The 25,030-nt window shown below is 52.4% G+C and overlaps 2 protein-coding genes across 14 annotated transcripts in view; one reads left to right on the forward strand and one right to left on the reverse strand.

Moving 5' to 3' along the window:
* AFAP1L2 (actin filament associated protein 1 like 2) overlaps window positions 1-24,100 on the forward strand; it is a 97,869-nt gene extending 73,769 nt beyond the window's left edge. For 5 of the 13 annotated variants that reach the window (XM_082423385.1, XM_082423373.1, XM_082423378.1 and 2 more), the window contains 14 exons: window positions 1,223-1,313; window positions 6,794-6,999; window positions 8,164-8,343; window positions 9,072-9,161; window positions 10,683-10,767; window positions 11,321-11,425; window positions 13,935-14,146; window positions 16,056-16,201; window positions 17,063-17,174; window positions 19,171-19,669; window positions 19,962-20,117; window positions 21,567-21,781; window positions 21,899-22,021; window positions 22,897-24,100. In XM_082423385.1, coding sequence (XP_082279511.1) covers window positions 1,223-1,313; window positions 6,794-6,999; window positions 8,164-8,343; window positions 9,072-9,161; window positions 10,683-10,767; window positions 11,321-11,425; window positions 13,935-14,146; window positions 16,056-16,201; window positions 17,063-17,174; window positions 19,171-19,669; window positions 19,962-20,117; window positions 21,567-21,781; window positions 21,899-22,021; window positions 22,897-22,923 — 2,247 coding nt within the window. In that variant the 3' untranslated portion in view covers window positions 22,924-24,100. Of the gene's footprint in view, window positions 1-1,222; window positions 1,314-3,995; window positions 4,080-6,793; window positions 7,000-8,163; window positions 8,344-9,071; window positions 9,162-10,682; window positions 10,768-11,320; window positions 11,426-13,934; window positions 14,147-16,055; window positions 16,202-17,062; window positions 17,175-19,170; window positions 19,670-19,961; window positions 20,118-21,566; window positions 21,782-21,898; window positions 22,022-22,896 lie in introns of all 13 variants that reach the window. The other 8 variants (XM_082423377.1, XM_082423376.1, XM_082423381.1 and 5 more) reach the window with 8 other exon arrangements.
* The window catches only part of VWA2 (von Willebrand factor A domain containing 2), a 58,791-nt gene continuing 55,790 nt past the window's right edge, over window positions 22,030-25,030 (reverse strand). Inside the window, 1 exon segment of the mRNA XM_082423436.1 lies at window positions 22,030-22,892. The gene's annotated coding sequence lies outside the window, so the exon portion shown is untranslated.

Below are 25,030 nucleotides of genomic sequence, written 5' to 3' on the forward strand. Positions count from 1 at the left end.
CTCCTGCCCCTCTTCCTGGTGGGGCAAGGAATCCCCAGCAGCCCAGGGGTCCGTCCGAGGTCAGGGCCCTGTCTCTCTTATGATCTCCCCGCACCCCATTTACCTTAAGAGCCTTCCTCTGTCTTCACTTGGCACCCCCCGAAGGTCCAGGCCTGCCCCTTGTGTGGAACACCCAGCACAAGGACTTCCCAAAACCAGGACTGGGAATGCACTTCAGCTCTTGCCATTTCTGTTCTCATCATGAATAGTCCCTTGGCCCTCTTCAGGGACTTCGTGATTCAGAAAAACATCAGAGACTTGTGTGGATGGACACTTACACGTTCATGACCTATATATAGTAATAGTCATGCCACCATCTACCTCTTTTTCTCCCCTGCTATTGCTTTTGAGATTACCTTCATAGTCTAGTGCCCATCTTACAGATGGAATAATGGAGGAGAGAACGATTTTCATGCTCTCTTTTTCTCCACAGTTGCATATGTTTTTTATTCTACTCAAATTATGCTCATTCACCCTCATGCCATGTAAGAAATGGCGGGGTTGTCCTGTCCTCTGAGCATCCTTCCTTGGTCCTAAATGTTCATCACACCCTCCAGGCTCCCATGGAGCTCTGACCTTGTATGTTAAAGCACTTGATAAGGAGCTGTGAGCATTCGCTACCTAGTTAAGACTTTCTCAGGACTGACTCCTGACCATCTGGCTGTGTCCCTCAGCTAGTCCGTGGGAGCCATCCAGTATCTGCTGAGCAAATGATTGAACTTGTTATGGGAGAAGTTTGGGAGTTAGAAGCCTGGTCCTCTTCCTCTGTGTACCCCTGATCAGCCCCTGTCTTTGTAGAAAGTATATTCTATGCAGAAGCCATCATAGCTACCACGACAGCCTGACACCATCTGGCCTTTCAAGTGTGTTATGTCATGTGTACCATGATATTGTGTGTGTGGTGGGCATTGGAGCCTCATTTTGCAGGAGGCGGGGGGAATGCTGAGGCTTGGTGAGGTTAAGCAGTGCGCCCACAGCCCTCCAGCTGGATGCAAACCAAACACTGTGGATGGGTGGCTGATGGGAGTCACGATAATCCCTGTTCTCCCTCTCGACTTGCTTGACGTCCAAGCTGGGCATTTTTTTCTTCTGGTTCCCTCTCCTTCCACCTAAAGGGTTAATTCCAAGTTGTTCCCAGTGTATCGTATCTGAAAATGTTTTGTTTTATTTGTTCATACCACAGATTCCAGAACGGAAGCAGCTCTCCGTCCCAAAGATCGAGTCTCCAGAGGGTTACTATGAAGAGGCTGAACCATATGACACATCCCTCAATGGTACATCCTGGGGACGGGGCTCAGAGGGGGTCCCGTCACTTCCTGCACGGATGCCAGTGCCAGCTCCTCTGGTGGTGACCGGCACGCTTACCCTGGCTAGAAACACAGGGCAGCCTGGGCGGCTCTTACTAGAGAGCGTGGCCTGAATTGAGAACTGGCCACAGAGCGTTTGGCCTCTGGTCTGCTGGGGAGCTGAGACCTACAGCAGACCCAGCCCACCTGCAAGGAGGGGCTCGGGGCGGTCCACAAGGAGCTGGTTTACTGTGTCCTGATGCTTTCTGTGGTCCTGCCTGGATGTTGCTGGATTCAGCACAGAAATGTGACAAAGAAGAGGTGTGTTGGCCGAGAGGCACAAGGCCCCGTAAGCAATGGAAATGTGGTCAGGCTGAGCCAGAGCCCAGTTTCCAGGTTCTTACTGGGCTCCCACCGTGTACCCAGCATGCTTCTAGGAGTCAGGAGCTCAGCAGCACGCAGGATTCAGTGGGATTCGGTGGTCACGGCACTTAGATTCTGCGAGGGAAGACAGACAGCAAATAAACATAGGATGTGTCAGGTGGTGATAACTTGTCAGGATGGAAAGCTGCAGGGGCTGGGTTGGGGCAGGAGAGGGATTTTATTTTAGATTAGGGAGGGCCTCTCTGGTAGCATGACCTTGAGCAGATTCCCAAATGAAGTGAGAACTGGGTAGGGCTGATACCTGCAGGAAGAACTTTCTAAACAGAGAGCACAGTACGTGCAAAGGCCCTGAGGCAAGAGAGCCCTTGGCATGTTTGGAGGCCATTGTGGCAGGAGCAGGTGGGATTGGGGGAGAGAGATGGGAGATGGGGACACAGAAGGCAGCTGCAGGCCTTGGTAACGACTTTGGCTTTTCTCTGAATAGACTTTTCTCCACCCTTTGGAGGGGAGGGTTGTTTGTGGCTTACCTAACTGAGGTAGATGGCCTTTGCTATGGGGGTAGGGCTCACGCTGGAGTCATCTGTCCTCAGCCAGCGGTTCTCAGCCTGATGAGATTGGATCAGAAATGCTCATGTTGTGGGGATTCTATAACACAGAAAGGCCTTGAAGGTTCTGGAAGAAAGAGATGGTTGTGACCCCATTCTCCCAGGTAGCTGGACTCTGGTCCCCTTACTCTCCCTTTCTTACCTCCTTCTCTTTCCTTCCTTTGTAAGTGAAAGGTCTTTGAAAGCATAAAGCAACTTGCAGACGTCAGCGGTAAGGATCCCTGGTGGTGGGAATGAACTTGGCCGAAGGGGGGCCTTGTTGGTGTCACAAAGAACTGGCCCTGGGATGAGATGGGACCAGTCACTTGGAGCCACATGGGATTCTTGTCCTCTTTCTTCACACTTTACCTACTGTCTGCGGACCCGGGAACTGTGTGGGAGGTGAGGGCTTCTTTGGCCCGAAGGAATTTTATTCTAAGAGGCTGGCTTTGTGGGCAGACGTCACTTAGCTTGTGAGGTGTTGCCAAGTCACCGGCCAGACTGTGATTTCAGACTGGAGCTGAGCGCGCGGTGGGGCTGTCTGGGTGCGTCTGCAAGGTGGGAGCAGTGACTCACCCCGCGGAGTACCTGCATGTGTCTGAAGCCCATCTCTGTGGGGTGTGGCCCGTGCCAGCTGGGGCCTGCCTCCCAGACGCTCCCGGGGGCCTGTTGGTGGGGCAGACACGTCATCTCGACACAAACAAGCAGTCAGAAGGATCCCGGTGTTTGTCTCTCGACTGGGAGTTCATGTTGGTTTTATCCAGAACCGGGGGGTGGGGGGGGTGTCATCACAAGGTCAGCAAGGCGGGTGGGGAGAAGCCCAGTTGCCTTTTGTCTCCTGCCAGCCCGAGGACGGAGGATGACTTGTGGGGAGCTGGTCATACTTACCACGAGGAGGGGGCCTCCCCTGCATCATAAGCCGGCCTGCCCTTGGCTCCTGCCTGCTGTCCCCCACACCTGTTTGACCAGTGGGACGCACAGGTCACAACAGCAGAAATGACCATTGGACTCCCGCCCCTTGCTCTACTTCTTTGGCCAACAGCGATTTTGCTGACTTCCTGAAAAAGACCAGTTGCTTGGCCTCTTGGCCTGCTTTATCAGCAGTCCGCTCACTGCTTCCCTGGGTCAGGTCCTCTCTCTGAACAAGTTTAGTAAGTGCCCTGCCTGCCTGTGCAGGAGCTATTAGGTGGAGCTCCTGCATTGCTGGTGTCTCCTGCTAGAGACAGTAGACATCACTAACGGCAGCTGCTGTAACAAACAACCCCTCTTGCAGCTTAGAGTAACCCAATGCAAATCTGATTCTCACTCACGGAACAGTTCAGCTGGGCGTTACTGGTCAGCAGGCTCCGTCCAGCGTGGGCTCGGTCACCTTCTGAGGCCGCAAAGTCCACCACAAAGAAAGGGTGGAGAACCTCTATGTGCTCCTTAAAGGCACCAGCCAGAGTGACACCCAGTGCTTCTACCCACCTTCCATTGGTGGCAGGAAGTCACATCTCTGGATGGGAAGGGGCTGGGAAATGATGTCCTTGGCCAGGCTGGGGTACACCTGACAAGCCCACATCTCCGATGGGAACGCACTAACTTCTGGTGGGAGGGCAGCCACGTCGCCACAACTCTTTGTGTCTCTGCATTTGGGTCTGCCGCTCTCTTCATCTTCTCTCTCTTCCTCTTGCCTTTGTCTGTTCTTCTGGATACCACACAGATCATTCTGGCAGATTTCCCCCCAGTGGAGTCCCCAGATGGGTGCAGGTGCCTGAAAGAGTCGTTTATGCCACGATCAGCTTGGGTACTGCTTGTCCCAGAGCGGGAACGCCGGCGATCCCGTGTCTGCTGCCTGGCCCTCTCTGAGGCGGGGTGCACGCCCCGAGGGTGGCTGCCGCCCTCTTCCCGTCTTCATGCATGGGTCCTGCATGCGCACGCCGTGTGCTGTCCCTCTGCAGACCCCTGCCTGTAGCATCCGAACAGACGGCTAGAGGACGCAGAGAGTGGCATGGCCGTCCTGCCCCCTGTTCCCGAGGACATGCCGCAGGACACAGTGGGTGCAGTCTCCACCTGGGGACAGGAGAAAGGGGGATGGAATTATCTGAGCAGCCTGCCTTTCACTCCTGTTCATCCTGCGACCTCTAGAAGCCAAGTACCTGTTTAAGAATACCTTACATTTATGGTTGGGCCATGATCACTCTTAGAGATAAATAAAACGGTCCATACATTTGCCCTAGATTTCCTCCAAGCTATTCCAGGTAGCACCCCCACCGCCCCTGGAGGCAGAGGGGCAGATGTTAGAATTCTCCATGGAACATGTGGGGCAACCCCAGAAGCACAGAACAGCCGGGGGCGGGGAGGAGGCGGGGGGATTCGGCCAGCTTCTTCACACTAAACTCTGCAGCCTCGCTTATTAATCTTTATCACTGAAAGAGCTATCCTAATGCCTACATCATTCTTATTTCATTTATTGTGCAGCTAATGCAGTGCTGACAAGGGGGACATTTTTTACAGAATCACCCTGATCCTACCACCGGATCAAATCAACTATTTTGAGTTCTCTCTGGGCCTTTCAGTACTGTTCTCTTTGCAGAGATAATTTTAATTGTGCTTTCTCACTTACCGTCTTATCTTAAGGAGTTTCTCAAGTTGCAGACTAGTCTTCAGAGCTTTCACTGATGACGGCTGCATGGTACGCTGGATGAAATCAGACTTTCCTGAGTCTCCTGCTGACTGTTCAATAGCACTTGAATGAATATCTTAATGCATGTAACCTTCCCCACTTCCTTCCTTTTTTAAAAACTAGTTTCTTAGGATAAACTCCCAGGACTGGGATTATTGGGTCAAAGGGTATGAATGTTTTTATGGCTCTCGAAACAACAGGCTGACAGGTTGTTTCCTGAGAGGCTGGCGTTAATTTACGTTGCCACCAGCCATACGAGAGAGTTCAGGGTCCCCTACTGGGTAGCACCACTATTTTCCATCTTTGTTTATTTAATAGGTATAAAATTTTGAAGTATGCAACTTTTTTATTAAGCCAGGAAGGGGAGTAGTATCACACTGCTTTTCAAGAAGACTGATATTAAAATAGTCAAAGTATTATTTTTAGAAATATTAAAGCAAAATAAAATACATTTTCATTGGCATTGTAGCCAGAGTAACTGTGGCCGTGGCCTCATTCTAATTCAAATGCGGTTCTGTTTTCTTAGTATTGCAGGAACCTAGCTATGCAGGTAGTTTAAGAGGCTTCTGGAGAAGAGAAGATGGGGGACCCATGGGCTGTCTCTTTTCTGATGGGTAATGTGGAGAAGAAAGAGAGGTTTCATTCACTCTGACTCAAGGGGACAGAACGTGTCTGTAGAAGTCACAGGGAAGTAGATGTGACTTTCTGTTAGAGCTGCCCAGTAATGGAAGGAATTGTCCAGCAATCGGGGGGTATGAGCTCCCCGTCCATGGGGGCATTCAAGCAGAGGCTGGGGCAGGGTTACGACAGACAGGATTCCTGTGCTGAGCCAGGGGTTGGACCTGGATCCTGAGGTTCTCCTTTCTCCGTGTCCTGCATTTTGGGGTTTGACTGACTGATTTTTTTCTGCACCTAGTTTTTGTTGGCCTTGAATAGGGCAGTGAGGCCTGGGGAACAGAGAAATTCTTGCAGGGTGGTGGAGGCAGAAACCGAGGCATGTGGAGCGGGCATAGGATCGGGTGCAATTTGGTGCGTTTTGGGATTCTTTTAAACAGAATAAAAACGTGAGGGTGGCTCACTGCTAGACAGGAAGGGTATCAGGTGGAGATGAGCAGAAGGGCCCAAGTTCGTGACGGAAGGCGTTCTGTGGGGAGGGAAAGGGAACAGAGCCCGCGGAAGATAAGCGTCGATGTTCCAGAAGCGCTGCGATCGTGACTATGCGGAGAGCCTTCAGGAGTGCGAGCGTGGCCGCCTCCCCCGGAGAGCCAGCTCCTGCTGTGCCTTGTTTCATCTCTTACTTCCAAGGAGCCACTGCTTCCTGCTGTTCCCAGGACAGAACCAGGGACAGGGCAGGCCCGGTGGGCCGCTGCTGGAGGCTCGCCCAGCTCTGGGCTCAGATGGCGACCCTCTCCTCCTGGGTCCTTAGAAGTGATCTCACCCCACTGCTTCATCCTTCCGCGGAGGAAATGGAGGCCCCAAGCAGGGGCACTGGACTTCTCAAGAGCAGACGTCTGAGGGCCGTGTCTGGTCAGAGGTTTCCATGGGGTCTGAGGCGACAGGACTTGAGGAGGAAGAGGGAGACTCCTGGTTTTACGTCACCTGTGTCTGCGGCCGGAGGCAGCACCCAAGGCGCTCTGCTCAGGGGTTTGGGGGGCCGGAAAGTCTGCCTGGGTGTGTGGTTGGTGCCTGTGGGCTGGTCCGAGGGCACGGAGGGGGCGGGGTGGCCTGGGGACCACTGGCTGCTCCTGCCTGCTCCCCTCCCTCCCGAAGGAGCAGAGCCTGTTTAGGAACATGCCCCGCCCGCTGGAGCTGTGACGGAGGGCTCTTCCTTGCAGAGGACGGAGAGGCCGTGAGCAGCTCCTACGAGTCCTACGACGAGGACGAAAGCAGCAAGGGCAAGTCGGCCCCCTACCAGTGGCCCTCGCCCGAGGCCAGCATCGAGCTGATGCGTGACGCCCGCATCTGTGCTTTCCTGTGGCGCAAGAAGTGGCTGGGCCAGTGGGCCAAGCAGCTCTGCGTGATCAAGGACACCAGGCTCCTGGTGAGTGCCCTCCTCTCCCCGGAGTGGAGGTGCGGGTGGTCCCTGATGCCAGGTGCTTAGAGCCTGGTACATCAGGGGGTCTCTACTTCTCCCCCAGCCCGAAATCACATGCAGAGCCTCGTGTGCGTGTATGAACGTGCTTTCTCTTAAGGAGGAAGGGCTCGTATTTTCAGCAGGCTTTCAAAGGGGTCTGTGATGACCCCCCCTCCCCTCCCGCCCCCGATCCCATCCCACAGATATTTTTTCCGGGGATCGTTTTGTCCCCTGGTCTGTGGGCTCCTTCTTCCTTACAGTCCTTTTGGGGCGGAGCCTGCTGCCCAGTCAGGGGTACCCGCCCAGCCCCCAGCCCCAGCGGCGGCTCCTGCTTTCACGTGCAGCATGAGAACCACTGGCATCTTCTCAAAAGTTGGAATATTCTGAATGACTGATGATGAGACCCATAAGGGAATCAGAAGATAGTACTCTGACCACAGCCCTGTTTCTTGTTACTTTAAATTAAAATTTGGTTTTATGTCCCAATGTGAAGTTCCATGGAGTCATTATAAACACCCCTTGTTCACTGGTTACAACCCGCCCTGCTGTGTGCAGGTGTTTGTCAGGTAATCCTGTTAAGCAGCCCCGTAAAGAATCTCCATTTTACAAGTGAGAAACAGAGGGGTAATGCATTTTCTCTGGTAGGGAAGAGAGTCGCTTCCTTGCTCTGCTAACACATCATCTCCTAATGAATCGGATGATAAACTGGGCCTTCATCCCCTTTGGGGAACCCTTACTGGGGAAGCTGAGCAAGGAACAGAAGCCGAGAGGCAGAGAACTGGGAAAAGTGCCTTCCACCCTGGAGAGGTGGGAGTTGCCAGCAGAGGACACATTTTAGGAGCCTGCGTGGCGTGCAGTGGGATTAGAGCAGGTTGGATAAGCAGGGCCCTGGGGCATCTCTGTCGAGCGGGAGGAGGAGGCTTGAGGGAGACAGAGACAGCTGCCTGGTCACCCTGACGCCGAGAACACGTGTTGCCAGTGTTGGAGGTGACGGTTCCGCACTTGCACAGGGGTGTCCGGCCTTTGGGTTTGTCGTGCAGAGCCCACCCCTCGGCGGGTCCTGCCCTGCCCAGCGGCCCTCCTCCTCTGCAGAACCCGGCCAAGCAGCATCTCGCCTCTCTCCTCTTCCAGTGTTACAAGACCTCCAAGGACCACAGTCCTCAGTTGGACGTGAACTTGCTGGGCAGCAGTGTGGTGCACAAGGAGAAGCAAGTGCGGAAGAAGGAGCACAAGCTGAAGATCACACCCATGAACGCCGACGTGATCGTGCTGGGCCTGCAGAGCAAGGACCAAGCTGAGCAGTGGCTCAGGGTGAGGGAGGCGCCCGGCTGCGGGGGCAGTGGGCCTGCTCCGCTCTGGGGCTCCCAGGGGCTCCCCAGCCTTTTCAAAGGGATGGCTGTGGTCAGGGGTAAAGTGTCTATGATCCTTCAAGTTCGCAGGGCTTCCTGCGTCGTCAGTGGTAGCGATCCGTCTTAGGGAAATGGATCGCAGGGCCAGGTCTGCGACCTTCTCAGCCACCTGGACTTGGGCTCCAGTTGAAATCCACTTGCCTTCTGGCCTCCAGCGAGGCATCGCCAGCCAGTTCAAAGGCTCCTTCCCGGGGGAGCTGGGGTGGACGGTGACAGGCATGTCTGGGAGCCTGGCCTGGACCAAGGCAGCGTCCAGGCTGGAGCCCCAGGCAGCACGCAGACCCTCCACAGAGAGCCCCACGGCCCCCAGGAGCCAAAGAGCCATGTGGCAAATGTGGGTTTTTACCCCCGCAGCGAACAGCCACCCCTGCCCAGGATGGGGTGAGAGGGGGCTCGAGGAGCTGAGGGCTGGCTGCCCTGGCCCTGTTTGGGCTTTGCTGCCAACCCTGCCCCCTGCCTCCCCGCCCCGCTTCCCTGGCACGCCACCAAACAGCTGGGGGCCTGCAGGAGACAGGGCCTAAGGAACACGGCCCCTCCCCGGCTGGGTCCCGAGGCCACACGTGTCTAGGGGGGGCTCCAGCTTTGGTCTGGCCGTGAGTGCAGGCCTGAAGGGTCTTCCTCTTCCTTCAGGTCATCCAGGAGGTGAGTGGCCTGCCTTCTGAAGGAGCTTGTGAGGGAAACCAGTACACCCCAGATGCCCAGCGCCTGAGTTGTCCGAAAGTAAGCCTCTACCCTGCCTGAAAGAGAGTTCAATTCCATTTTTGTCTCCATAAAATTAAAGGCGTTAAGATGGGGAGCTTTGCTCTTGCACTTCAGCCCAATTGATAAGAAACATACAGTGCTTGGCTAAGGGCAGTAGCTTCAGCTTGGCAGGGAAACTGATGAGAATGATAGAAGCCTACAATATTTTCTTGCTTGGGGGAAGTTTTATTGGGACAAAAGTCACTTTGCCTCCATTCTTGGGCAGGGAGATTTATTTTTCGAGGCTCTTCCTTCCCACTTAGCCCCCAGTAGATTTTCAGGGGCAACCGTCTGGCTGTGGACCCCAACCAAAGGGCCCTACTGCTGATTTGCATGGAGCTGCGGGACCCCTGCTTTAGGGTCAAAGTTGAGAAAGTTGGGCTGGGTGCTGGCCGAGGGGAGGGCTGTCACTGCGGGGTCACATTCCATGTCCCCAGGTGGGTGCCCGGAAGCCTGCTGTGCACAGAGGGTCCCTGTGGCTCATCTTGGGGTCCCCACCCGCGGCAGGGAGGGAGGCAGAGGGTGGGCAGAGGCCTTGAGCAGGGAGGAGGCCCTCTGCTCTTTGGGAAGGCACGGGCCACCCCCATGGGGGAAAACCCACAGCCTTCTAGAGTGACGGAAGAGGGGCTGATGTTTTCGTTCTTATTCATTCCTTGGTCATTGACAAGAAAACGAAAGTCAGAGTAAACTTGGAGATTCCTTCACATTGGGGTGAGAAACAGGACCTCTCCCTAAAGACCCAGCACACAGATTCTCTGGCCAGGTACAGCAGTCCTTGGTCCTCAGCGAAGGCCTTGTTGATTGGGAGTCGCTGGGCTTGTTTTCCAGAGGTCTGGAGTCAGTGGTTCTAGAAGAAGCCTGATTGGAATCTTCTGAGTGTCTACTCTAGGGACTGTCTCTAGTCCCCCAACAGCCCTGAGAATGCAGACAGGGGTGTTATCCCTATTTTATACACACGCAGGGTGGGGCTCAGAGAGGCCCTGCCGCACTAGAGAATGCTCCAGGTGGGATTCGAGTCGTGGTCTGACCCTGTGAGGACAAGCCGGCCCTTCTCCAAAGCCTGCCGTGTTGGTAGTACAGTCAATTCTCAAAAGACGTCCTCACGCTCCTGGTATGGGTGGGCCCCAGCCTGACAGTCAGCTTCGGTTGCGATGCAGACTTTCACGCACCCGGGGGCTGGCTACCTGCCCTGCCCACTGGCTACGGAGCCGCTGTCACACCAAGTGGAGCAGTCATCTTGAGAACTCATGATCAAGGGTATGTGGTGGCCTGAAGAAGGGAAAGATGCTCTGGGATGGGGTGGGGAACCTCAGAAGGGAAGGCAAAGGCAGGTCCTTTAGGGAGCCCCAGGGAAGCCTGGCCATGTCCCACCAGTGACTTGGACTCCAAGGTGACCCCTAGCCTACACCCAAGAGTCATCTATTATTTTCCCTTAAATTGTGGTCTCCCAGGTAACCATTCCCAGGCAAGATCACCCACTTGTCTTTCTCTCTTCCACAGCCAGATGTAACTGAGAAGTACCTGTCAGCCTCGGAGTATGGAAGCTCCATAGACGGCCACCCTGAGGTCCCAGAGACCAAAGATGGTACACACGCTCTGGCTCTCGGCCTAGGGTTGGGAGGGGGTGGTATCCCGGGCTGTGAGGCTCGGCTGTCTGGCTCAACCCTACTGAGTTTTAACAGCTAATTCCAACATGCCTCCGATTTCCAAACTGCTTAGAAACATACAGCTGATAGATCCCGGAAAAAGGGAGAGAGGACCAAACTGAAGTTACGTTTCATGAATTGCTGGGGGTAGAATATTCTTTCATCTCTTCTTGTTTGCTAACCCTAGTTCAGACCTCTCTGAGCCAATTCAGTCTGTAAAGATTCTCCAGTGCTGACATGTTCTGTAAGAGAGGTTGGTGTGCCTCTAGAGACACCTGACTGGCCTGTGGAACCGAGTTTGGGGCACAGACGTGTGTGTGTGTGCGTGTGCGTGTGTGCATGTGTGTGTGTGTGCATGTGTCTGTGTGTGCGCGTGCGCGCACAGAGAGGGGCAGACAGGACAGGGACAGGTCTGCAAATTTTTCCATCTTCCGTGAGGGCACGTCGGTAGGCTGTGTGCAAGGCTGAAGGTTTTTTCTCTCATCTTGACAGTCAAGAAGAAATGTTCTGCTGGCCTCAAACTGAGCAACCTAATGAACCTGGGCAGGAAGAAATCTACCTCGCTGGAGCCTCCGGAAAGGTCCCTCGAGACATCCAGTAAGACTCACAGCCGCCTCCTGGGCCAGAGGGCGGGCTCCCCCGCTGGGCCGCAGCCAGTCTCCAGGAAGGCAGCTCAGACGGCCAGGGCAGGGATTTGGGGTTTTGCTCTAGCACCTCTTGGGCGAGTGAGCCCACGGTCCACGGTTTCTGCTGATCTTCGCTGCAGGTAGCTCTTTATGCCTCACCAGACCCTCTTGCTGCAGTGCGCGGAAGTGAAGGGTAATTGACGGCTGTCCTCCTAACAGTCTTTAAAGTTATATGTTCATTTGATCAATGTGTACGGAGCACGGTAGGCACGGTGTTAGGGAAAGGGGCCCAAGCAGGTGGAGGACACAGTCCTGAGAGCTTACAGCTCAACAGAGATGATGGCCTTATACCCATAACCACACACTGTGCCGTCTTAGTAGCTACCAGGACTCGGGGACGGAAAGAACCTTTCTTACTCTGTAGACAGAGATGGATGGCTTCCTGGACCTGAGCCGCCAAGGCCGGGCGGGAGCTAAACGGTCTGGGATGGCCCCCCGCGGGCAGGAGCAAAGACTCTGAGAGGGCACTGGTAAGACCCGTTAAGGGGATGACAAAAGCCCGTGTCGCTGGTACAGAGGGGATGTGTGGGTGCTGGGAGGCCCTCCAGGTCATCTCTGCTGCCCTTACTCGGCCTTGAGGAAACTGATGACAGGAGAGAGAGACAGAGAGAGAGAGACCTTTCCCAGAAAATATCCTGGCTTCCAACCCAAAGCTCATTGCTATACTTACCCCTCCGGGGCCTGAAGGCCACTACTGTCCATCTTTGGGCCTTTTCCTCCTCCTCATGGGACCTGTGTACCAGCCCTGGGCTCTTCTCCCGAGTCCCAGTTCAGCTCTGTGTTTTGCAGCTGGCAGGGTGGGCTGGTGGAACAGGAAGGCAGCAGCAGACAGGGCCCTACCTTTGGAGCCTCCTGCTTCTCTGGCCAGGGTGCCGGGTAACGGCCCAGCTCTGCCAGCCCCTGTGGCCTCAGAGGGCACGGTGTTGGGCCTGGGAGCCTGGTCCCAGTGAGTCACTTTGGGAGATGTGGCTGGGTTCTTGCTGGCAGTTACTCAGCAGGGAAGCATGCTCCTGTCCCCTGTGGCTGGGGAAGGGCCAGAGAGAACATAGACACTCTCCTTCCCAGGACTCGGTGTCTGAGCTCCCCGCCTCTCTTTGGTCCAGAGAATTATGATGGGCGAGTGGGGCGCCTGCCTGAATGAGCCAGAGTTCCTAGGTCCTGGGCTCACATTCTTCCACTTTGCTACTGTGATGTGATGGTCTCGTGGCCCTGAGAAATTCACGATCCCCACTGAGTGTCCAGCACTGGACTGGGTGTGAAGGTGGCCGTGTACTTTGACCCTGTTGCATGGGCCTATTTCTTCCCGGCTAAGGTTCAGAGCAGCTGCCGGTCCCTTAGGATGGAGAAGGCATCCGCTTTGTAAGCCAACGCCTGTGGGAAGGTGAGCAGCACAGAGAGATGTCAACCCACGGTGTGTGGGGCAGGCAGGCAGAGGGGCCTGAAGACTGGATGTTTACTGATCTTTCCAGCCCCAGGAGCAAGGCTGTGCTTGGCACACGGTGTCAGCTCCATAGATATTCATCTAAGTTGGGGAGGAAGCTGAACCCAACACATGCAACCATTTAAAAACAAGAAAGGCCTACGTGATGGGTGCACCCAGCACTGGCAGCCCCTGTGTGCCGGCGGAGAAAGAAGGGCTCCCTGGTGGAGAGGCCAAGGGGCACAGACCCAGGCGCTGGAGACGAACGTGGCAAGTTCCTGCCTTTGACAAGCTCTGTGTCCAGTTGGGAGGCTGGCATGGAAGCAGAGAATGTCACTGTTCCAGGACTCAAGTGTTCTGAAGGCCGACAGAGCAGGGAGGGCAGGACGCAGGAGGGCCAGCCACCTCTGGGAGGATGTGGAGGAGCTGGCCGAGGGGAGGAGGCCTTTGCAGGCTGAGACCGAGCGACCGGGGATGGCAAGGTGTCAGGGGAGCTTCGGGAGCTAAGGCTGTGGAGGTGAGGGGATCGCACCTGTGGCCAGGACACCCTGGCTGGGGCGAGCTTCCTGCAGGTGGCCTGGGCTGGCAGGGGCGGGGGAAGGGCTGCTGCAAGGCAGTGGCATGGAGCCGGGGGACAAGGAGGCCAGGGTGGGGGAGCCAGCCTCAGTCCTGCACGCGCGCGCACGCACACACACACACACACACACAGGCAGGCGCGCACACACGCGCACACACACTCTCTGCCTGGTCTAGGCCAAGGCACGACTCACTTCCCTCCGGACAGGCCTTTTTCAAAACCCAGTAGCACGGTGCTGCCCACCTTCAAAGGATCTAGCAGCTAACGCAAAGGAGAATTGACAGCCTCTACGAGGCAAGAAAGTCTCTCGGGCAAAGCACGGCAAGCCTTGGAGCCGAGATCTGGAGGAGCCTCTCACGGGGTCCGGAGGCAAGGGTGGCCCTCAGCCACCCACCGGCCCTGAAGCCGCGTCCCCCCCCGCAGGTTACCTGAACGTGCTGGTGAACAGCCAGTGGAAGTCGCGCTGGTGCTCCGTCAGGGACAGTCACCTGTACTTCTACCAGGACCGGAACCGCAGCAAGGCGGCCCAGCAGCCCCTCAGCCTGGTGGGCTGTGAGGTGGTGCCGGACCCGAGCCCTGACCACCTCTACTCCTTCCGCATCCTCCACGACGGCGAGGAGCTGGCCAAGCTCGAGGTACTGCTGGCCCTTTGGCTGGGGTGGGAGTGGGGAAGCACGGCCAGGGCAGAGGTCGTGGTCACGGCTGCTTGCCGCAGGTCCTGAGGACCGCAGTCCTACAGTGGGAGAGTCAACTTAGCCACCCTTTATTTTTACTTCCTTTGCCTGAGATTGTTTGCGTTTTAAAAAAATTTCCATTCCCTTTCTGACCTCAGGGTGGTTGTGTTATAGGAACGGGACAATGAGCTACTTCCTGCACTTAGGGCAGGAGGAGTATTTATAACTCCCGGAGCTGCTGGAAAAACTTTCTGGGGACACAAAGCGGGTTTGTGATTTCATTTGTGTATCACCAGATGGGGGTCAGTACATAAAAATGCTGACTGTTAGGGCTTATCTGGGGGGGAATAATAAGTTTTGTGACACAGTTACATTATTCCCACTCCCCATCCTCTGTTTGATGTTATGTTACATTTACAAAAATAAGAGGTGACCTAGTGCCTTGCAATGAGCCGGGCAGGCCTGAGCCAGAGGGCTTTACAGGGACTTAAGCACACACCCCAGTTCATCCCTGTTCATCTAGTCCTGTATTCAGGGGTCTTCATCCAGATTTTGCTCCAATACTGCCCTCTGGTGGCTAAAAGATCCACATCCCAATTGCTTCCCAGGGACAAGCTTGTATTCATTCCTGCATCCATCCATCCTGTTGACAGATACCTATTCAGCACAGTGATACGGTGAACAAGACAGACTCCCTGTCGTGGAACTTACACGCTAGTACGAGAGTGAGATTATTCAGTGGTTGCCCAACTGATTACTTAGTAATCACTCAGCAGTGGGGCAGGCGCTATGAATAGGTAGGAAAGTTTGCGTGCTGGGCGGATGGGGGCTGGTGTAGGGAGAGCCTGTGGGACAAGGTGGGGAGGGAAGGGGGGGGCGGATCCTAAGAGCAGTGGGAGACCCTAAAGGGTTTCAAGGGAGGGTGGCGTGTTCAGATTTGGATTCCAAGATTCTTCCTCCAGCTGCTGAGTGGGGGACAGAGGAAAGGGGGACAGGAAGGGATAAAATGAGACCCGTTAGGAAGCTGTTACCATCGCCCAGGGCAGGGATGGTGGTAGCAGGAACTAGAAGCAGCCTGTGAAAAGCTGTATTGAGAAATCCACTTGAAAATGAGTGGGGAAAGGAAACCAGCTAAATGTCAAACTGCACTTTCAGCTGCCCCTCTGATCGCAAGAGCAATAAGGTGGCAGAGCTGTGTTGTGTAATGCCACATGGTGACGTTTTCCTCATGAAAGTAAACCTGCAGTATTTATAGAATTCCCAGTTCCTTCTCATTATAAAGCCCAGAAACCCTGTTGGCATTTTAATAGAAATACTCAAATGTAATACATATTTGATTAGAATGCATTGTCCCCTGGGGAAAATCAGGCACCAACTTCACTGGAATTCAGTTCACGATTTGTCAGAGCCAGCTGACCTGGTGTAACGTGTATAAGACATCTTGACTACTGAAACCATAAACAAAGATAAATTTGAATTTTGTTATTTCTTAGGGATCCAGGTAGTCTTGTATAAATGGATTAGGATTGTAAACTGAAATGTGATCATTCATAAAATAGAGGTGTTGACCTAAAATACATACATTTTAACAGTCCTCTCCTGGTCCATTAGCCTTCCAGAAATATGTGTTTATAAACATCACATGTGATACTTGGGACAAATGTCCACAGCATCATTGAGGTGGCACCAGGGTGTCACTAGTAGCAGGAAATATCATTGGGGGTCCCTGGGGGATAGGATATGCTAGTGAAAATGAAGAGCATGGCCCCAGGGCTCTCAGAGGCCTTGCCCAAGGTGGGCATCAGGGCAGGGGTGGGGCACCAGGCAGCACACTCCGGCCCTGCTCATGTCCCTCTCGGCCCCCTCCCAGGCCAAGTCTTCCGAGGAAATGGGCCACTGGCTAGGCCTCCTGCTTTCTGAGTCGGGCTCCAAGACAGACCCAGAAGAATTCACTTACGACTATGTGGACGCCGATAGGGTTTCCTGCATCGTAAGCGCCGCCAAAACCTCTCTGCTGTGAGTAATAAGGGGCCTCCCGGTTTGCACCCTCCCACTCCCAGCCATGCTTCTAGACCGAGGCCCAGGCTGGCCTCTGGTGGTCAGTCGAGCAGGGTGGCAGCTGGGAGCTCAGGGTGGGCCCTGTTCTACCCAGCAGCAGGCAGGCCAGGGCCAGGGAGCAGCCCTGCAGGAGGCCCAGCAAAGAGCTGAGCCAGGCCTCTGGCCCAGGGGCAGCCACAGCATCCCTGGCTTTCATGAGACGCTATCCAGCTCTTGAAGGCAGAGTTGGCACCTTTCCTGGCCTTCTGCTTTCCTTACTGTGAAGGCAGCACTTTCCCATGGCTCCATCGCTGGGTCCCAGCACACCCTAGAATAAGCAGGGCAGGGGTGGTACTTCTGCTTCCTAGATGAGCAAACTGGGACTCGGGGAGAAGTGGTCCTGCGTCGGGGGGCGGGTAGAAGTAGCATGGGTAGAAGCCGGCTGAGCCAAAATGGGGAAAGCAACTGGTCTGTGCTGGACAAGTGTATTGTGAAGGTGAAGCGAGAAAGGATTTTGTTGTCGTTGGAAGGAGATCCTGAAAAGGAGAAATCAGGGCAAGAAGATGGCAAAAGGATTCCAAGAGGGGAGGGGTACGGGGCGAGGGAAGTTTGTTTTTAGGGAAGAGAAATTTGGAACCAGGAGTTCTAGTAAGAAGGCCCTGGGGAGAGAGAGAGGGGATACCCCTAAATAATTGAATTTGTTTTAAGATGAGGTCAGAGCTAGTCCCCAGGCCTCCTGCACAGCCCACAGATTTCTCTGCACGTCTCATTGTTATGAATCCTTTGAGACTGGTGGCTTTTACCACCCTGTCCTGAATCCTTTTTCACCGTGTCTTCCAGACTGATGCAGAGAAAGTTCTCAGAGCCGAACACTTACATTGACGGCCTGCCCAGCCAGGATCACCAGGAGCTGCTGTATGATGACGTGGAGGTGTCGGAGCTGACGGCTGTGGTAAGGACGCCGGCTGGGCTGCAGCCTGGGGCTGCCCATCCTCTTCCTGCCAGACCTCAATGCCTCAACGCCAGAGATCGTTAGATGGTCCCTAAGAGGAATGGACTCCAGGTCACCCTCAGGGCCATCAGTGCAGAAACCGAGGCACAACAAGGTCATATTTTGTACAGTGGGGCAGTGCCGTCTGCCTGGCATGGGGACTTGTCTAGATAAAACAGCTGGTTAATCACCCTGGTCAGTGCCAGGGGTGCGGGGTGTGGCGGTGGGATGGGGAGCAGCAACACCATTAGCCTTTTTTGAAAATTGAAGTATGGCTGATTTGCAATATTCTATTAGTTTCAGGTTTACAGCACAGTGAGTCAGTATTTTTATAGATTATATGCCATTAAAAGTTATTACAAAATAATGGCTGTAATTCCCTGTGCTGTACAATATATCCTTGTTGCTTATCAACATAGCAGTTTCTCTTAATCCCATACCCCTATCTTGCCCTTCCCGCCTACCCTCTCCCCACTGGTAACCACTAGTTCTCTATATCTGTGAATCTGTTTGTTTTGCTATATTCATTTGTTTGTATTATTTTTTAGATTCCACATACAAGTGATATCATACATTATTTGTCTTTCTCTGTCTGATTTCACTAAGCATAATATTCTCTAGGTTCATCCATATTGCTGCAAATGCCAGAATTCCATCCTTTTTTATGGTTGAGTAATATTCCCTGTGTGTGTGTGTATATATATACACACACACACATATATAATACATACATACATCTTCTTTATCCATTCATCTGTTGGACACTAGGGTTGCTTCCATATCTTGGCTACTAGAAATAGTCCTGCTATGAACACTGAGGTGTGTATAGCTTTCCAAATTAGTGCTTTTGCTTTTTCTGGATGTATACCAAGGAGTGGAATTGCTGGATCAGATGGTAGTTCTATTTTACTGTTTTGAGGAACCTCCGTACTGTTTTCCATAGTGGCTGCACCAGTTTACATTCCCACCAACAGTGCACAAGGGTTCCCATTTCTCCACATCCTCACCAACATTTGTTATTTATAGGCTTTTGAAGATAGCCATTCTGACAGGTGTGAGGTGGTTATCTTGTGGTGGTTTTGATTCGCATTTCTCTAATAATTAGCGATATCGAGCATCTTTTCATGCGCCTATGAGCCATCTGTATGTCTTCCTTGGAAAAATGTCTGTTCAGGTCTTCTGCCCATTCTTTGATTTTTTTTTTTTATATTGAGTTGTATGAGCTATTTATATATTTTGGATATTGACCCCTTGTGAGCCATATTATATGCAAATATTTTCTCCCATTCCATAGGCTGTCTTTTCATTTCATCAGTGGTTTCCTTTGCTGTGCAAGAGCTTTTAAGTCTAATTAGATCTCATTTGTTTATTTTTCCTTTTATTTCTTTTGCCTTAGGAGACAGATCCAAAAAAAATATTGCTATGATTTATGTCAAAGAGTGTTCTGCCTATGTTCTCTTCTAGGAGTTTTATGGTTTCAGGTCTTACACTGAGGTCTTTAATCCATTTTGAGATTATTTTTGTATACGGTATGAGGAAACGTTCTATCTCATTCTTTTACGTGTAGCTGTCCAGACACCATTAGCCTTTGAGGCTCATAGCTGAGGTGAAATAATCACCCTGACAGCAGGTTTCCTTCACTGGGCATGGGCCTCTGTGCTAAGGGCTTCTGTGGGTTATCTCATTTAATCCCAGCCACCTGATAGGGAGGTACTACTAGTCTCTTCTCTCCAGATGAGGAAGTGAGGTCGGGAAGATGAAGTACTGTCTCCTGGGTCCCCCAGCTCTTGAATGGCAGACCCAGGCCTTCTAACTCCAGCTCAGCAGGAAGCTCCCTGGGAAGGAGGCCCTGCAAACTCCGGCACAAGGAAGGGGACAGGAGACCTGCGGCAGGGCCCCCTCCGGAGCCCAGGGAGCCAAGGCAGTGGAGAAAGCCCCCCGTCTCTTCCCTATGCAGGGGGAGGCCCCTGAGGAAGCTGCTCCTGTGACAGATGCTCCGAGTGAGCCTGACCCCGACCGCGTATACCTGGACCTCACGCCCGTCAAGTCCTTCCTGCACGGCACCGGCGGTGCACAGGCCCGGGCCCCCTCGCCCACGCTGCCCCAGCCGGACCCTCCGGCCGAGGCCCTCCCTGCAGACCTGAACCCCACCCCCGATGAGCCCCTCGTAAAGTCTCCAGAGAACCCCGAGTTGCAGGTACAGGGGGTCCCCCAGCAGGTGAACTGGCCTCACCTTCTGGGGCGCCTCGGCCAGCTGGGTCCTGTTTGCTTTCTCCCAAAGCAGATGCAGCAGGGGAGTCAGGAACCTGAGGAGCCTTCCCTGGGAATCACGGCAGTCAAAATCCAGACTGAACAGCAGAAGATCTCCTTCCCACCGAGCTGCCCTGACACTGTGCCCGTTGCCCCAGCTGGGGCCAGCCCACCTGTGAAGGACAGGTTGAAGGCAACCAATGCAGGTGCCTGTGCTAGATAAGAGTTGAAGGTTTTAGAAGGGGCTTGAAGAAGTTAGCCCAACTCCCTCCCTTTCAGATGAGGAAACAGGCTCAGAGAGGTGAAGGACTTGCCCAACGCCACACAGCAAAGATAGGGTGGGCCCCGTTTCCTTTTCCGTCCGTGCTAGGCTGGCCTGGCATCCAGCTCTAATCTACTGCCAAAGCCCTGGGTTCCGTCTGAGCTTGCGGAGTGGGGTGGGACAGCCCTCAGGGGCCAGCCTGGCTGACCCGGGGGTTCCCCTCTCTGGGTCTGCAGAGATCAGACTTGGCAAGAACAGGACAGAAGCCGAGGTGAAGCGGTATACAGAGGAGAAGGAGAGGCTTGAGAAGAAGAAGGAAGAAATCCGCGGGCACCTGGCTCAGCTCCGGAGGGAGAAACGGGAGTTGAAGGAGACCCTGTTGAAGTGTACAGGTAAGGGGCCCCCCCAGCAGAGAGGGCCCGCGGAGGGGCCTGGGCTTTCCGGGGGGAAGAATCCGGATCTGTGCACCTGGGCTGCAGCCCCGTCAGCCTTTGGCACTGGTGGATGCTCCCAGCAAAGCCCTCCCCCTCCAGCCTGTCTGAAGGGTCGCTGTCCTGTACCAGGACGTAGTTGGAAAAGCTGGTGAAAGGAGGAAATTCTCCAAAAATTATGTGTTTAGACCTGAAATGTTTGATTCTCACTTAACACAAATGAGTATTTCTTGGCCCATCTTCTAATGCAGTGCCAAGGTCTCTTCCTGCCATCTGGGCTGGCTGACGGGAGCCCCGGGTCATGGTTTCCACATTAACCACATCTCTAATGCCTCATCTGGTCGTTTCTTTACAAGCACCTTAAGTTTGTGTTCATTTTAAAGAAATCTGAATCCTTGTAGATTATTTTCCAAGTCATCCTCTGATCATTCTTCAGCCGTTTCCTAGCACCTTGTCTCTCCCAAGACCTTTCAGCAGCATTTGACTTCGTTTTCAGAGAGTAACTCTGGGCTCAGTTAATATTTAAACTGCAGACTCACACTAACAAACAGGTTTGGGCTCTCTGGGAAGCTTATAACATGCTCTCTGGGAAGCTTATAACATGACTGGTGGCGGAAGGTCATGGGGGCACAAAGTGACCCACTGGTTTTTTGGTTTTTTTTTAACATTACATCTTTATCGAGAGAGAATTCACAGACCATACGATAACCCATTTACAGGTGGTTTTCAGTATATTCACAGAGTTGTGCAGCCATCACCGCAGTCAATTTCAGAACTTTCATCACTCCTCCTCATTAGCAGGCGCTCATGCTCAGGATTCTATATTGAACACATGTGGTACCATCCTTTCCTCTAGCAGCGAGATCCTAGGATTGACTCTTCATAAGTCGTCATTTCTTGGTGCTACAGGACCAACCTGAGAACTCCAGGGTGAAGAGGGAAGCATAAAACAGGGCTGAGAAGGTGCCAGGGCTGAGGACCACTGCTCCACTAGGCCCAGGGAAGCAGCACGCGCCAGAAGGATGGAGGGAACCGTGTGGGGCAGGTTGCAACGGCCCAGCCATCCTCCAAGGGTCATTAATAAAGCTTCTCTGTCCCTTTGGGGTCGCTGTCACAATAGCAGGTACCCAAACAACTGAGAGTCTCTCTACCAGAAGGGACTTAGGACTCAGGTTCGGGCCCTCTTGTGAAGGCAGAGCTCTTCTTCCAGGGCCTCCCCAGCCTCTGTGGAGTGCGGACACAGGACCTGGGCTGGGAGGCCGCCCACCACATAGAGGCCCATCCCAGCCCTGAGTGTTGGAGCCAGAGCTGTGGTCCAGGGCCACTTGGGGTCCCGTTCTGGCAGAGCGTGTGCGAATCCTGCCTCCCCCTGGTGGGGCTTCTGGCTGAAGGGCTGTTTGTTCCCTGCAGCCGACTGGCTTCTCTCTGCAGACAAGGGGGCGGCGGCCGGCCTGGAGGAGAAGCTGAAGGAGATCGATGAGGAGTGCAGGGTGGAGGAGCGCAGGCGTGTGGACCTGGAGCTCAGCATCGTGGAGGTGAAGGACAGCCTGAAGAAGGCCGAGGCCGGGCCCGTGACGCTGGGCACGACCGTAGACACCACCCACCTGGAGAACGTGAGCCCCCGCGTGAGTTCGGGAGCCGCATTCCTCTGAGCTGCTTGCAGGGCCTCCTGGAATGGGCTTGGGGACGGGGTCACCCCTCCCCGCCCTGAACTCAGCCCTCCCTCTCTCCTGTCACCACAGCCCAAAGCTGCCACCCCGACTCCTGCCCCAGACTGTACCCCAGTCAACTCCGCAACTGCGCTCAAGAACAGGCCTCTGTCGGTCATGGTCACGGGCAAAGGCACCGTCCTCCAGAAAGCCAAGGTAAGCGGTCATTCCCGGCCTCCTTCAGGGCCACGGGTGGACAGCAGAACTGTCACTACAGTGGGGGCCCCCTTCTGATGCGGGTGGCACTTTCCTGCTTCGAGTGAGTGCTCTGCTCTCAGCAGGAAGGGGCAGGGGCGGGGGCTTTGCTGTGTCTTTGGCATTGACCAACCAGAAAGGTGCTTGCGCTTGGTTCAGTGTCCTTACCAGTCAGCCTGAGGGCGCGTGAATCCCTGCACTGCCCGCCACGTGATTATCAGTAGAGTCCGGGGGAGAGCTGCAGTTCAGAGACAGACTGGGGCTGGACAGTTTTCCAATTAAAAAAAACCTCAGTGACTCTGAAGGACTTCTGCCATGAAAACTAAAGAAGCAGATTCAGACAGGTGACGGATTTGCCTAAAGCCATCCGGCCAGCTGGTGGCAAAGGCTCAGTAAGGCGTAAACAGGGAGCCGATGCCATTGGTGGGGTTTTCCCTGAGGGCTAGACAAAAAGTGTTATGAATCCTTGACTCATTTATACAGTAAAGAGCGTGCCTAGAGCTGCCTGTGTTTTTGGCAAACTCTGCTCCTTATTTTTATCCTGCTTATTACCTGCAGGAGATATTTTGAGGCACCTGCACCAATGACTAAGTATTAAATCCGTGCACGCACATGAGCCACCGCCACGGCAGACATCACTCACCCCCCTCTCTGCTGCTCCATGGCCTCAAAAATCTCTGAACACGTGCTCCAAGCAGTGGGGGACACACAGGGGTTGAACCTTACTTAATTGGCATCTCTATTCCTAGCTTCTTCTAGGAATATGTAGGTTGGCTACAGAGGAAAACTAACTTTCTTCTTTTGGGGGGGATGCTGGTGTTTGAATGGTACCCTAGGAATGGGAGAAGAAAGGAGCAAGTTAGGAAACAAACTTCATCTAGAGACTCTGCTGTCGATATGGACCTTGGTGACAATCCTGCTTCGTTACAGTCTTCGTTAAAGCAGCAACTCTGTAAAAGGGTGAGTCTGTTTACAAGGAAAAGGAAGGACTGGGGTTCTATGAATGGAAAACTTCAGCTAAGAGGAGGCTCTGTCCCTTCGCAGGGCCAAAGGAAATAATACGACAACAAAAAAGACTTTTTTGGAGACCTAAGTCTATTGGTTGTAAACATTACATTGCTGTATTTAGGGGTATTCTGTGTTTCTTCCTTGAAGTTTTCAGCAATTGCCTTATCAAGGTTTTTAAGTGAAAAGATTCTGATGTGGAGACTTCGGTGGAAGAGAAAAATTAGGGCCCTGTCCCACTGATCACATGGCTTTGGTGATTGAGAAGGTCTAAACTCCTGACTGTCATCTCCTATCTGATTCTTAGCAGTGTCAGGGGTTAAACCGTCCTTGTCTTCAACTGTGTAAAACCATCTATGGTTTTTTGAGAAATGGTAACGGGGAAAACATTTGGGACCAAGCTGAGGCACTGTTCCCAGTAAATTAAGGACTTTTTTTCAGGCTAAAGCAGGCCAGAACCAATTGCTTTTAAATAAAATTTTAAGTGATGCTGTATTACATAGAAAAAAAGATGTTTAAAATCCTGTAATTTAGAACAGTGAAAAGTGTCTTTTGAGATTTAACTGACATTTTACATTACCATAGAAACAAAATTACCCTGTGTTTACAGATTCAGTCCTGTGGTGAGGTGATTTTTAAGAGAAGAGTTATTTAATATAATGTTCTCTTAGTCCCTGTTTTTTTAAGTTGTGCTCTATGTCCAGGCCCTTTCCAAGAAAAAAGGGGCGAATTTTGTTTCTGGTGGTCTCTTTCTTCTCTTAAAATTGGCAGTGCTGTTCTTTGTGTTGCCCGTTCTTCTCTTCTGATGGCACTGGTTAACACAGGTTGGAACATATCACCTATCATCTCTCAGCCTCATTTCTGGGGGTTCTGAATCAGAGTTTTTTTAACACTGGTTCCTGAGAACTAAAGGTCTTTTGAGTCTTATTGTCTTTCTAATCCCAGGGCATTTATTTCCTTTGTCATAAACACTTGGTGTCCCAAGTGGTGAGTTAGTTAGTTTTTTTTTTTTTTTTTAATAAAATGTTAATTGTATTTTCTTGTATTTCATGGAACGACTTGGGGCAAGGCCTGGTAGACTTCTACTTCAAGGGGGGAAACATCATGGTTATTTATGCACTGAACTTCAAACTATGTGCAGTAAAAACTGGTAGAACTACAAGGTGGGATCTTAGCAGGAGACTTTAAGCCTCCTTAAATCAAGTAGCATAGGTAAGGCTGAAAGAAGATTTTAATAGTAAAATTAACACAAGGGAAACATCTTTAGAAGCTGATCATACATAAGTGACTTAAAGTCAGTACTCCTAGAAATTAAACACACTCCTAAATAATTCTTGGGGGGAAAAAAGGTACCAATACCTGGAAAGTTGCCTTAGTAGTAGTAATTAAGTTTATAGCATAAACATGCTGGTTTTAAAAATGACAAAACCAAATTTCTGGCTCACTGAAAAGGCGAATACAATAAAAAGACAGCCTAGGGCAGTATTAAATGGCAGAACTGAAAAGGAGGCCTTAAGTACAGATACTGACAAGACTTTTTAAATTACAAGAAAACACTATGACTATAGCAGCTTGAACGTTTGAGGACTATATATTTTTCATTTTAGAAAGTTAGAATTTTGTATCAGAGCTATGCTAACACACATTGCAAAAGAAAAGCAAACAATCTCATTTTTGAACACAGATGAAAAAAAGCTTTAAAATATTGGCAAATGAAATTCAACAGTGCTTAAAGAATCAGGTATTGTGACCAGACAGCATTCATCCAAGAAATCAAAGGTGGTTCAACAACTGAAAATACACTAATGGGTAATTTATCATATTAACCAATTAAATGTGAAAAAACATCTTCTGAAAGGAAGCAGAAAAGCAAACCACAAATCTCAACACTCCTAATTAATAAACACTGTTTGTAAGCTAAGAATAGAAGTAAACATTCCTTACCAAGTTATCCACAGAAAATAA

Source organism: Balaenoptera physalus (genome assembly GCF_965194825.1).
Source record: "Balaenoptera physalus genome assembly, chromosome: 14".
NCBI classification, from domain to species: Eukaryota; Metazoa; Chordata; class Mammalia; order Artiodactyla; family Balaenopteridae; genus Balaenoptera; species Balaenoptera physalus.